At 68.6% G+C, this 12,784-nt stretch overlaps 2 protein-coding genes across 2 annotated transcripts; one reads left to right on the plus strand and one right to left on the minus strand.

Annotated features, from left to right (window-relative positions):
• Positions 1–1,194: 1,194 nt before the first annotated feature.
• LOC309413444 (gastrin/cholecystokinin-like peptide) lies at positions 1,195–1,669 on the plus strand (the record flags this gene model as incomplete). The annotated part of the gene is made up of 2 exons (XM_082010566.1): positions 1,195–1,436; positions 1,548–1,669. Exons 1-2 carry the CDS (start codon positions 1,238–1,240, stop codon positions 1,667–1,669), a joined length of 321 nt encoding a protein of 106 aa, XP_081866692.1. The 5' UTR covers positions 1,195–1,237.
• An 874-nt stretch (positions 1,670–2,543) lies between these two features.
• HAP1 (huntingtin associated protein 1) lies at positions 2,544–9,304 on the minus strand (the record flags this gene model as incomplete). The annotated part of the gene is given in 16 exon segments (XM_082010616.1): positions 2,544–2,681; positions 2,683–2,944; positions 3,695–3,797; positions 4,231–4,449; positions 4,546–4,856; positions 5,074–5,241; positions 5,334–5,398; positions 5,488–5,625; positions 5,724–5,798; positions 5,880–6,010; positions 6,143–6,221; positions 6,340–6,448; positions 6,718–6,818; positions 6,932–7,048; positions 7,191–7,267; positions 9,161–9,304. Coding segments are annotated over 16 exon segments (2,190 nt in total). The 5' UTR covers positions 9,258–9,304.
• Positions 9,305–12,784: the final 3,480 nt, after the last annotated feature.

The following is a 12,784-nucleotide window of genomic DNA, read 5'->3' on the forward strand; positions in this document are numbered from 1 at the left end:
CATGCATGCGTGTACGTTCAGCTAGATAAACAGCTCTCCTTTTCTGTATACATACATGCAGCCGAGGCCGAGTACCCTGAAGGTAGCTCTACCTAGCTTTGTATTTATGGATGGCCACATGTAGCTACTTATGAACATACCTATAGATGTACACGTGTACCTATATCTGTCTGTATGTATATGCATGCGTCTGTGTATGGGTATATATGGATATATGTCTATCAATCTATGCATGTATGTTTTCAAATATTGTTGTATGTGCTCTATACATCTATGTATGTATACAGACACATACATGTTTATATCTACATCTATACCCAGATATGTTTATATGTATGTATACACATACATATCTGTATGTATGTATACATTGATCTGTGTGTGTGTGTATATAAAATACACAAATGTAGGTAGGTAGCTATGGATAGATGAGGGTTATGCATTTACCTATGCGTACATATAGCCACGGCCAATTGCCTCGTGTATGCTCCAGCCATATATGTGTGTGTGTGTACACATATGTACACACACAGACACGCACCCCTACAGCCCCCGTGCGTGTCTGTGTGCCCGCGGGTGTACCGGTGCGCACACGCGTGCCCGCGGGGCTGCCGCGGGGCTCTGCGGGTGGGTGCGGAGCCGCCCCGGGGTGGGGCAGCCGCGCCAGCGCCTTTAAAAGCGGGGCCGAGCGCGGCTGCCCTGGACCCAGCCACCCACCGAGCCCCGGAGCCAGCGGGTGAGTCCCGGCGGGGACCGGAGGGGACTCGGGCACCCGCTGGGAGAGAGGGATGGCGAGAGCCTGGGGGCCAAGCGGGAGGGTCGGAAGGGACTTGGGGATGTGCTGGGAGGGACAGGGGGGACTTGGGGCCCGGCGTGCCCTGGGGACACGCACCCCACTCCGCGCCTGGCAGAGGTCAGGGAGCGTCTGGGCGACCGTCATACGGTTTAATTTTCGGTAGCCCGGCAAGGAGCAGGGAGCTGGACGTGACGATCCTTGCGGCTCCCTTCCGACGTGGTTCTCCGACTCCAGGGAACGCGGGGAGCAGCCGGGAGCCGGGGGTGGAGGGGCTTCGGGGACCCGCTTGGAGGGACAGAGGGGCCGTGGGACCCGGCGTGCCGTGGGGGAGAGCACCCCGCTCCCCGCGTGGGTCACCCCTCGCCGCAGGCTGAGCACGTGCCCCCAGTTCGGGGGCTGCAGCCCCTCCGGTCCCCTTCCCCACTCGGTCTCTCTGCAGCCATGAAGGCGAAGGTGTGCGTCAGCCTCATCCTCGCCATCGTGGCGACCGCCTGCCTGTGCCGGCCCGCGGCGGAGGCGCCGGGCACTGCGGGGGACCCCCACCGGCTCCCCGCCAGCCTGGTGCGGCGGGACTGGCCTGAGTCCCTGTCCCAGGAGCAGAAGCACCTCATCTCCCGGTTCCTGCCCCACATCTTCACAGGTACCAGGAGGCACAGGGTGGGCGGCCCTCGGGGGACCCCGAAAGGCACTGCCCAGCCCCCCCCAGCCCCCAGCCCGGGGCAGCTCTAACCGGCTGCCCTTGCCCCGGCAGAGCTGAGTGACCGCAAGAGCTACCTGCGCGGGCACGAGATGGAGGCTCTGCACGACCACTACTACCCCGACTGGATGGACTTCGGCCGCCGCAGCGCTGAGGACTCGGGCGATGCCGCGTAGCCGCTGCGCTGGCCCCACGTGCAGAGCACCAGCATGCTCGGTGCATGTCTCTGCCTGCAATAAAGCTTTGGCACTATGGCCGCTGCTGCTCAACTCCTTGCTGGGAAGAGCTGGGGGGGCAGGCGGGTGGGATTGGCCCCCAGCCCTGCCAGGACGCGCAGGGCAGAGACACGAGCTGCTTCGTGACTTCACGTTTATTTGACGGGGAACAGGGCCCGGCCTGGGGCGAGGGACGCAGCCAGTGGGAGCAACAGCAACACCCCGAGAAACACCCGCCGCAGGCGTCCCCCGAGCCCGCCGTGCTGCTGCTGCTTCGCTTTGGTGGGCATGAGAGCCTGAAGCACCCTTCCCTTCAAAAGTCAGCCCAGGTGCCAGCCAGGGCCCAGCCCGCGGGGGGATGTCTCACCCCAGCACATGTGGGTCCCCCCAGGACCACCCGAGCCCCCAGACTGAGCATCGCCCTTCACTGCGGCAGCCTCGCCAGCCCCAAGGGGCCGAGCCGCCCCTCGCCCCTTGGACAGGCTCAGCAGAAGCAGGAACAGTCTTTATTGCCAGCGAGGGGCTCCCACAAAGCGCCGTACCCCCACAGCGGAGTCAGGGTCAGCTCACACCCCCGGCCCGGAGCTGGTCCCCCAAAGAGCCCCGAGCATCACCCCTGGGCCCCCGCCGCAGCGTAACCCGGGGCGCGGGGAGCATCGCGCTGGGGCCACGCCGCGCGGCGGGGTTGGGTCCCGGCAGCCGGGGCAAAGCCCCCCGAGCTGGTGCCAGGGCATCACCAGGAGCGGAGGCTGAAGCCTGTGCCGGCTCCATTTCCCCGTGGACTGGCGATGAAGAGGTCCCGTCTCATCCCGAGCTCGCAGGCTCCGCAGCGCCATCACGTCAGCGCGCCCCGGGCTCCCCTGCGCTCTCCCCGGGCGTAGGACATCTCCCCTCTGGCCACCACCTCGTCCAGCCCCAGCTGCCGCAGCTTTTCCACCAGGTTCAAGCTGAAGATGCTGCTCCTGGGTGGGGGGTCTGTCCTGCCCCCCACCCGCAGGCAAGGGCCGGGGGTCAGTGCGCTGGGGGTCCTGGGAGGGGAGCGGGGGGCCCCACCACAACCCAGTCCCTGGCACAGAGCTGGAGATGCCTCGCACCAGCAAGAGCCTGACGAGTCCCAGGGGGGTGCTCGGGGGTCCGGGGCCAGGCGCCAGCATGAGGGAAGGCGGTTGTGGCGAGGGGCTGCTGAGGCTCAGCCCCTCAAAGGGCCCACAAGAAGGCACGACGGCGTCATACGGACTGGAGAGGAAGAGAGAGCAGAGGCAGGAGTCAGCGGGGGGGCCGTGGCCTGGGGGATGCTTGCTGCAGGGGCCGGGGGGGCTCAGGCAGAGCAGGGTCCCCTTCTCTCCATGCTCATTCACCTAATGAGCCTCCAGCTGTGGGGGATCCCCATGATTGCAGCATGGCCCCAGGGCCCCCAGCTCCCGGGCAGTGCCGAGGGGATGGGACACGGTTGCTGCCCCATGGGCGTTTTCCAAACATGCAGGGTTTTGTCTCACGGTGCAAAGCGAACTCCAGCTCACACCAACCCCCAAGAAGCCTTGGCAGGGCTCATTAGGGCTAGGCACCCGTGCTCGTTAATTAAGGGGCAGCCCAGCGCCCGGCTCCTCGGGGTTGATGCACAAGTGTGGGGAGGCGAAAGCCGCGGCCGTTCCCAGGGAAGGCGACTGGCCGCGGGAGCAAACGCCGCGCTGGCCCCAGGGCGAGCCCAGCCTTCCCCCCCCCAGCAAGGCTGCTCTTCCCGTCAGGGTGCTGCCGCGCAGAGGCCGGGGGGCTGGTTCCAGCCCCCCCCAGGTGTGCGCATGCCACAAGCAGCCGGAGTCAGAGACCCTCGAGGCACTGGGCATCTCTCAGAGCATCGGGGGCCACGGGTGCCCCCCAACCCACTGCTTCCTGGAGCTGCATGGAGCCAGGCCTGGGCTGAGCAGGAGAGGGGTGGGGGGCGGGGGGGTGCAGGCAGTGCAGGCAGCGGGGGGCCACGCACCTTACCTGGGTGGCACCCTGGTGAGCTCAGTGGTGGGGTGGAGGATGTGGCAGGTGGTGATGGTGAAGGTAGACGGGGTCTGGGGGAGGTTGTTAACAGAGAGGAACACTGGAAGGGACAGGAGACACGGGGTTAAGGGGGAGGGGGGCACGCCGCAAGCCGGGGCAGGGAGCAGGGCCAGCAGAAAGCTGCGTGCGGGGGGCACAGCTCCAGCAGCATTTGGGGACGGCGCTTGCGCAGAGGAGGGGGCTGCGAGCACAAGCGGGAAGCGGAGCCGACGTTTCTCCCAGCCCCGACCCTGCCCCGCGCCCGGGCTGCCCGGGGCACGCAGCCGCGCGGCGGCCGGGGCTCACGCGGGCAGGGCGGCTGCAGGGCAGCCCTGGTGCAGCCGCCGACGGAGCATCCCCACGGGGACGGACGGGAGACAGGGCCAGGCTGCTGCACGAGGGGAGGGCGCGGGGGGGTGCGAGGGGCAGCCCGGGCAGGAGGGCAGGGACCTCTCGGGGGCCGCGTCCTCTTCGCCCCCCTGCCCCGCGCTCACCCCCAGGGTGCTCCTTGGCTTTGGCGGGTGTTGAGGTAGGGAGCAGCTGGAAGGAGCTGGCGTCCACATCGTCCTCCTCCAGGTCGTTGAGGCTGTAAACCTCCTCCAGGTCGGTGTCCAGCTGCCTGAAGTCTTTGGTGAGCACCCCAGGACGGGGCACCAGGATCCCCCCCAGGTTGGGCCGCGCCAGCTGCTGCCAGTGGTGCAGTGTCACAGAGCCTGGGGGGAGACACAGCCAGGAAGGCTCAGCCGGCATCGTGGGACCCTGCCGGCACCTCCGGCTCCGCAGGCAGGGAAGCCCCCTCCCCCCCTCACCTTCCAGGGGCTTCACGATCTGCAGCTTGTCAGGCAGGTAGGCGAGGGAGCCGAGGGAGAAGCCGGAGCCTGCCGTGAGCTCCGAGCCCCCCGAGTAGTTGGTCCCAGTGGAGACGATGCTCTCGTTGGGGGTGAGGAAGCCGCTGGAGCTCTCCCCGTCCCTCCGCTGCCACAGCTCGTGCTCCCGCTCCTCCTCGAAGGAGCGCTCCTCCGAGGCACGGCTCTGCTGCTGCGCCGACAGCCGCCGCACCGCGGCCTCCAGGTCCTGCCGGCCCGGGGCCGCCCGGGGCTGTTCTCCAGCCCCCTCGCCCCTGCGGGCGGGTGCAGCGTTAGGGTGCCCGGGGCCCTTTTCCCACACCGCATCCCCCCCGGCGCTGTGCCGGACCCCAGCCACGCCTGCCCCCCCCGCCCCAGGCTTGCGGCACTGATTAACGCTGCGACCCGACCGGCGTCTCGCCAACCACCCAGCTCCTCCGCAGGGGCAGCGGCTCTGTCCCACCCGGCCCGAGCCCGCTCTGCAGCACTCACTGGGCGCCCCCGGAGCCGGAGCACATGGTGTGGGGGGTGCTGGCCCCCCCGGAGGGGGCGGCTGACAACTGCTTGGAGCCCGGCACGTTGTGGGGAGACTCAGAGCAAGACTTGGCTTTGGCCGCCTGGTTCACTGCTTTCACTGTCTCAAAGACGCGCAGGTAGCTCCTGCAGGCAGGAAGCAGGCAGGGATGGACCCTCGAGCCAGCCCCCAGGGATGCCCCCCCGGCCTGGCACGAGCCACCAGTGCCAGCACTCACTTGTAGTCCGAGGAGCTCTCCGTCCCCTTCCTCATCGTTCCCTTGATCTCAGCTGCCAGCGAGTCCTGGAGACACGTGGGTCCCGGTGTCAGCAGAGGGGAAGCAGACCCCCCGCCCCTCCCGCCACCCAGCCCTGCCCGTGCCCCCCGCTCACCACGGGCAGGAGGCTGGGCGCGCCGTAGCGGCTGACGGTGCTGTTGGGCAGGCTGCGGCTGCGCAGGCTCTTGACCTCCTCCCGGGCCTCCTGCAGCATCCCGCCGCACTCGGCGTACTTCTCCTGCAGGTCCCGCAGCTGCGGGCATGGGCGCAGCTCAGGCACGGCCCCCGCGGCAGCGGGACAGGACCCCCCACGGGCCGGGGCACCCACAGCCGGGCCCGCTCCGGGCTCACCTCCGTCCGGAGCTGCTGCTGCACCTCCTTTGCCGCAGCCAGGTGCTGCTGGAGCTCCTCCACCTCCGAGCCGTACTGCGGGCGGGAGCAGGCAGGTCAGGGAGCTTCGCCCCGCGCCCCCCCGGCACCCCCCCGGCACGGGCAGGGGACGCTCACCGTGCGGCACTTCTGCTGCAGGTCCACGACCTGCGCCAGGAGCTGGCTGATCTCCTCCTGCTGCCGCGCCGTGTCCTCCGCCTTGCGGGCCAGCTCCTCGGACAGGTAACCGACCTGCCGGCTTGCTTCAGCTGGGGAGGGCCGGGGGTCCGTCACCGCCAGGGCACGGCCCCCCAGCCCATGCAGTGATGCTGCGCAGCGCCTGCAGACCCCCAGCCCAAGCCCAGAGGGGAGCTGCCCCCCACGATCCCAGCCTCACGTACAGAACTGCTCCACGCAGTCGATCATCAGCCGCTGCTCCTTGTCCTCGTACTGACAGGTCTCGGTTGCGATGTTGGTGGCCTGGGGAAGAGGGTCGGAGGGGCCGAGTGTGACGGGCAGGACCTCCAGCCTCCCCAGGGGCCCGAGCGGGGCAGAGGCGGGCACAGAGAGGGGCATCCCGCCAGCCGGCCCTGCTCACCTCCATGCGAAGCTTCTGGTTCTCCTCCTCCAGGCACTTGAGTTTCTGCTGCAAGGTGTCGTACTGGAAGTACTGCTGCAGGGACAGCGAGGACTCGTGCCGGCGCAGTCTGGGGACGGCAGGGGGGGTGCTGAGCACCTGCAGTGCAGGCAGGATGGGGCTGCCCGCACAGCCCCCTGCCCACTCCGCCCAGCTCCCAGGCAGGCATCTGCAGTGACCCAGCTCTGTGGGGCGGGACCCACGGACGCCATGGGAGAGAAGGGAGCACCAGCCCCAGTGCTGCCCCCGGGAAGGTGACAGCTCCTGCCCAGTGCCGCTGCCCAGCCCCCCAGGAGCAGCTTGCCCTGGGTGAGGGGTGGGACAGGGACCCCTACTCACGGCGTGGAGGTGGCGGAGGTGGGCTCGCTCTCCTCCGTCGTGGTGGTGTAGAAGTGGAGCAGGTCATCCCGCATGGAGACCTCGTGGCGCAGCTGCGCAATCTGGGAGGGGAAGGGGCATCAGGGCACAGCCGAGGGGACCACGGCCGCCCCACAGCCCCCGCGCCGGGCACGCAGGGGGCCGAGGCCAGGACCCTGCACCCAGCAGCCATTACCTCCTCTCTGGCCAACTCCAGCTGCTCCTCCAGGAGCTCGTTGCGCTCGGTCAGGCTCCGGTTCTGCTTCAGCAGAGACTGCCCGATGCGTGCCGCCAGCTCCAGGTCCCGCTCCTTCTGCGAGGGGTGGGCCCACGTGAGCTGGGGCCCGTCCCCTGCTCTGCCCCTTCTTCCCCGGCCCTCGCCCACCCCTGGGGTCCCACCGGTCCCCAGCCCTCGCACCAGCCCAAGCCTGTGCGTGGGGCGGGCACTGGCGTACCTCATCCAGCAGGTTGGTGACGGCATCGATGTCATGGTAGGTCTTCGTGATCCTGACCACGCGCTCAGCGCACAGGACTGGGGGAGGAGGGCAAAGGGTGAATCCCTACACTGTGGGAACGCCCACCCGGGGGGCTCAGCACCGGCCCCCCTGCCGCCTCCTGCCCCATGGCACTCGCTGCCCCCCGGGTTGCACGGTGGAGGGAATGGGAGGTGGCTGCTGCCGGTGGCACAGAGCTGCTCCACGCTGGTCACCAAAAAGGACCTTTCATCTGCTTGGCAGCACCAGCCGTGGAGCAGGGCAGAGGCAGGCGGGGATGCTCACGGCCGTGCCAGCACCACGGGAAACAGGGTGCTCCCACCTCACCCCACCTGGGTCTTGGAGCAGCAGGAAAGACACCAAGCCCCCCTCACCACACCCACCAGCCCAGCTCAGATGGGGTGCCAGCCCCGTGGCAGGACACACAGATGGGAAGGAGGGATGGGGAAAGGCAGGCAGCAGAGACGGGATTGGAGGTGACATCTCTGGCAAAAAGCAGGCTGGAGCTCCAGTATAAATAGCGGTGGGTGGCACCGTGCAGAGCCAGGCTCGCCGGCAGCGTCCCCTCCAATCTGTCCCCAGCCCCCTCCCCCAGATCTCCCCCCGAGAAGCCAACCCTGCCCTAGTTTCTCCCTGGAGATGCCAGCTGAAGCAGAGCCGAGCGCATCCTCTCGGGATGCTGCACCCCGCACCCACCCCGATGCCCCTCCAGCTGCAGCATCGCAGCGATCCACGCTCTGAGCAACAGGGGCAAAGGCAGCTGCAGGCAGGTTGCCTCAGTAACAGGCAGCTGCCTGCCACACCAATATTGCCCAGCGCTACTGCATCAGGCTGGGCCCCAGCTAAAGCCCGGCCCCCTCCCCTGCTGCTATCTGGGTCTCTGGCAGAGAGAGGTGGCATGAGGACGAGGACGTCTGTCCCCCCGGCACCAATCCTGCCAACTGCGCCTGCAGAAGCTGCCAGACAGCGCCGGGAACGCACCCAGATGGCAACGCTGGAGCCGCGCGGTGGGAGGGAGCCGGCAGCGAGCACGAAGCCCCAGGCCCTGCCTGCACCCCGGGCCCTGCCAGCACCACACGGCTGCTCCCTTCTGATGTCCAACCGCCCCAAGGGCACGTGCCTCAGTTTCCCCCGGCAGAGCAGCACTGGCTGCGCTTGGGGCCTTGACCTGCATCCCCGGCCACACTCCCCAGCCGGGCAGACAAAGTGGGTTAACGGGAGAGGCTCAGCCACACAAATCCCATTAGGCCACCCCAGCTGGGCTTGTGTAATGGTGTGCACGTTGTCATGGCAATGCCCCCACCCGCCGCCCCCATCCCGTCTGGTCCCCACTGCCCCGGGTGCTGGCCCCACACCCCAGCGAGCCCATCCACGGGGAGAGGGGCCAACCCCAGCCCCACCCCCCTCCCCACGCCCCAACAGGGCCTGCTCCCTGCAGGGGTCCCCAACTGCACTTCATCAGGCCACTGAGCCGTTAATTGGAAGTAATTAGAGCATGAGCATCGTTAGGGGTTGAGCGGGTGGCAGGTCCTGGCAGACACTGGGGGCTGCAGTGCTGGCAAACACGTAAACACTCGCCCCCTCCGCGGGCCTGAGCCGGTGCGATGCGGGGACCTGCGCCCCACGGGCGGCCAGACCCCCGTCCCCGTGGGCACACACAGACCTGGCGGGTGCCCCTCGCCCCATCCCTCCGCCCGCTCCCCGCCAGCACGGGAGCAGGGACAGGGTGACCCGGAGGTCCCCAGGGGACCAGGCGGCAGCACCCCGGGGATGGAGCGCGACGAGCGGGGCCCGGGGCCGCCCGCCCCGCAGCGTGGGCGGGAGGGGCGACGGCAGCGGCCCGCGGGAGAGCCCCCGGCCCCAGCCCCGCTCCCCCCGGCCCCCGCCGCAGCCGCTCTCCCCGGGGCAGAACCGGGCCGGGCCGCCCTCACCTTCCTCCAGCTCCCGGGCGATGGGGTCGGCGCCGCCGCCCCGCTCCGCGCTCCCGTTCAGCTCGTCGTAGGCGGCGGGGCTGCTCCAGATCTCCATCGCGGCGAGCCGAGCCCACCGCGCCCAGCCCAGCCGCCGCTCCCGCCCCTATTTATAGGGTCGCCCCGTCCGCGCGCACCTGCCCGGGCGCGTCCCGCCGGGGCCGGGGCCGGGGGCGGCGCCGGGCGGGAGCGGGGCGGGGGCGGCGGGGCCGGGGCTGTCCGCTCCCCCCGCTCCCCCCGCTCCGCCGCGGCGTGGATCGGCTGGCTGCGGCTGCACGCTCCCCCGGGGCGCTTTGGGGACACGCTCCCCATCAGGCACCCCGGGACCAGGATCCCAGTCGGGGCACCCCGGGGGTGCCCTCCCCATCGGGACAGTCCTGCTCAGCCCCGGGGTGCTGGTGCTGCTGGGCTCTGTGTCCCACCTCCCGGCCCCCAGCCCATGGACACAGCGGGGTCTGGGCACACGGGTCCCCATGGATGGTGGCGAGTGCTGACTGCTGAGCGGGGACACTGAGGGGTCACTGGTCCCTGAGCAGCAGCTTTGGAGGGCTGACCCAAGGGGTTGTGCACAGATGGCGGCTTCTGCCCCTATGAGGGACAAGGAGAGGTTTTGGGTCTTTCATCCCAAACCCCGACTGTGTGCAGGGCTGGGGTCCCTGCAACGGTTAAGTCACGCCACAGTACAGCCATTGCCAAAGCTCCCTGCCCTTCGCCCGGCCAGCCTCGCTCTTCTATCCTAGGCCTGGGTCCCCCCCATCGTCACCGACACAGCTCACTGCAAATCCTGCACGCTCAGGTGCCCGGCACAGTGCTGGGACCCACCAGGTCTCTGAGCCAGGAACGGGCTTTTCCATGCCCCTCCAACCAGCCCCACACAGCATCCCCCTACTCAGTGTGCACTGGCATGAGCCTGGCCCCCCCATGCCCCATCCAGGCTGCCCCATGCTCCCTGGCTGGCACCCCCAGCTCCCCCACAACCACACTTGTGCAGGGGCAGGGCCAAAGCAGAAGAGCTGAATAAATCATGCTGTGCTGAATTATGGAGGAGCTGGCTGGCACGTAGCACAAGCCTTGCGGGTGGGAGGGCAGTAGGGCTGCACTGAGGACCCCACACCACGGCACCACGAGGCGCTGAGTGCGATGCTGGCAATGCTGACACACACACTGCCTGCCCCCATTGCCTGCCCCAATGCCGCTCCTCATTAGTACCAAACTAATCGATGAATCGACAAGGCTGGGGCTGGAACTGCCCCTCAGCAACACACGATGCCTTTATCTGCCTGCTGGACTCCCTCCCGCTGCGATCCTGACCCAAACCACAGCCTGCCGTAACCACCAGCACCCTCCTGGAGCTGGGGCCAGAGCCAGGCACCTCGGTCCCAGCCTCTCCCTCCTCCTTGCTCTGTTTTTTCTCTCCGGGGATGGCAGAGTGTGAGGGCAGGGACCCAGCCAGCTCACCTGGGCATCCACCCCCCAGGGACCCCAAGGACACAAGCGTGCGTCTTGGCATGGACAGGCAGGAGCCACTTCTTCCTAATCCCCTGCCCAAGGATTTGCTCCTCCGGGCAGGTCCCCTGCGTCTCTGCGCAAGCAGATTACCGGGGGCTATTTCTGACGGCAGCTTAAAGGTTTGGGTAAAGGGATGAGGCAGCGCGGGCCCCCTCCACGCCGGCACACGGAAGCGGCACCAGAGGCATGGAGCCCCCGTGGGGCTCCCGGGGCCGAGCACGGCTGTCCCCACGGCGAGGGGGTGTGGGGGTGCCCAGGGGTCCTGCTGAGCTGGGTGCTCCCTGCCCCATGGCATGCAACCAGGGTTGGGGCTCAAGCCCTTCTGCTGTCGCTGTGGGGTAGGGGGGTGCCAGTGGCCGGGAAGGCTGCAAGCACGGGCAGGGCACGCCGGGGGGTTTGTCCCCAGCCCAGCCTGTTGCAGGCAGGGCGGTGGGAGTGGGGCTAGCAGCGGGGCCAGGCCCTCAGCCCCATCTGTCTCCCACTGCCCCATGTCCATCCCCCAGCCCCTCACTCTAATCCTGTCCCTGCCACACGGGGGCCAGAGGCAGAAGCAAAGCAGAGATAATCCATCTGTGCCTCTGCTGAACCCCGACCCCACGCCAGGAACGGGCCTCGCCGCACCACTGTGGGTCATCACCCCTGTCTGACCACGGGGGCTGTGGGCGTCTCCCACCGGGCACCCGCACCCCACATCTGGGGGCTTCGCTGGCAGCAGCAGCCCCACGGCCCCCTCGGCTGTTCCAGGCTGTCATATTTGGTGGGGCAGCAGCACTGGGAGACATCAGTGCACCCTCTGCTGTCCCCCCACCGGTGTCCCACCCCAGAGAGCCACGGCACAGTGCAGGGGGAGCAGGGACGTGCAGGGGGTCCCAGGAGGCGACGGAGGCTCTCTCTGAGCATCCAGCGCAGCTCCGCAGAAGCTGCTCCCAGAATTAGCCTGGGATGTTCTGGGCGAGGAAATCCAGCCCGTCAATCCCGTTAGCGGCGATTAGCTCCTGCGCTGCCCTCGCGGCCCTGACCCAGCCCGGCCGCTGCTGCCTGTACCCCGCTGCCCTGGCCAGCCCCACGGAGCAGGACGAGGCACTCACGGAAGTACTGCAGGGTCTCCTCGATCTGCTGGGGGCTGAGGGGGGCCACGGGCTCCAGGGGGCCGGGGGGGGCACGCAGCCAGTCGTCATGGTCGTAGCCGAAGACGGTGTCAGCCCGCAGCGTGTAGCGGGGCAGCCGCTCGCCCAGCAGGCTGGTGATCTCCACCTCGGGGACATCGCCGCTGCACAGGTCTGGGGACAGAGGGGCACAGCGTCAGCAGAGGGTGGGGGGCACCCGGGAGGAGGGGGGCACAGGGAGGGCTGTGGCGGGGGAGCGCTTCCTGCACCCCTCAGCCCACTCTGTCCCCTCAGGGTTTGGGGCCGGCAGCCGGGTCTGCCCGCAAAACTGCTCGTGCGGGGACTGGGAGTCCCCCCGCAGGGTGGCACAGAGGGACCCCCGCCCCAGCTCTCCCCTGCTCCCCCCTCGCCCCCCCGCTTCCTGCGGGCAGGGTCCTGCTGCCATCTCCTGGCCATGCTCTGCCCGGCCGAGCAGCACTGGGGACAGCGGGCGAGGGACGCGGTGCGGGGTGAGAGACGCGGTGCGGGGTGAGTGACGCGGTGTGGGGCGAGGGACGCGGTGCGGGGTGAGGGATACGGCATGGGGCGAGGGACGCAGTGCAGGGCGAGGGATGCAGTGTGGGGCGAGGGATGCGGTGTGGGGTGAGGGACGCAGTGTGGGGCGAGTGATGCCAGGATGGCGGCTCAGCCCCAGGCATGCAATGGGGACAGGACTAAGGACCATCCCGGAGCTGCCCCAGCTCCTCACCCCCCTCACCCCAGTCGCCAGGGCCACCCGCTGGCACCGCCCGGCTGTACCCACCGGTGATGGTTGCAGCATCGCGGCATCTGCCTGTGGCTGACCCGTGAGACGTGGGGACAGTGTGGGGCAGGGCAGCGACAGGCGAGTCCGGGCTGGGATGGAAGCAGCAGGCGGGCAGGCGCTGGCCAAGGGGAATCTCTCGTGGGACCGTGGTGTCCAGTTTGGCTG

The sequence above is a fragment of the Phaethon aethereus genome (genome assembly GCF_964289735.1).
Source record: "Phaethon aethereus genome assembly, chromosome: 25".
In the NCBI taxonomy this organism is placed as follows: Eukaryota; Metazoa; Chordata; class Aves; order Phaethontiformes; family Phaethontidae; genus Phaethon; species Phaethon aethereus.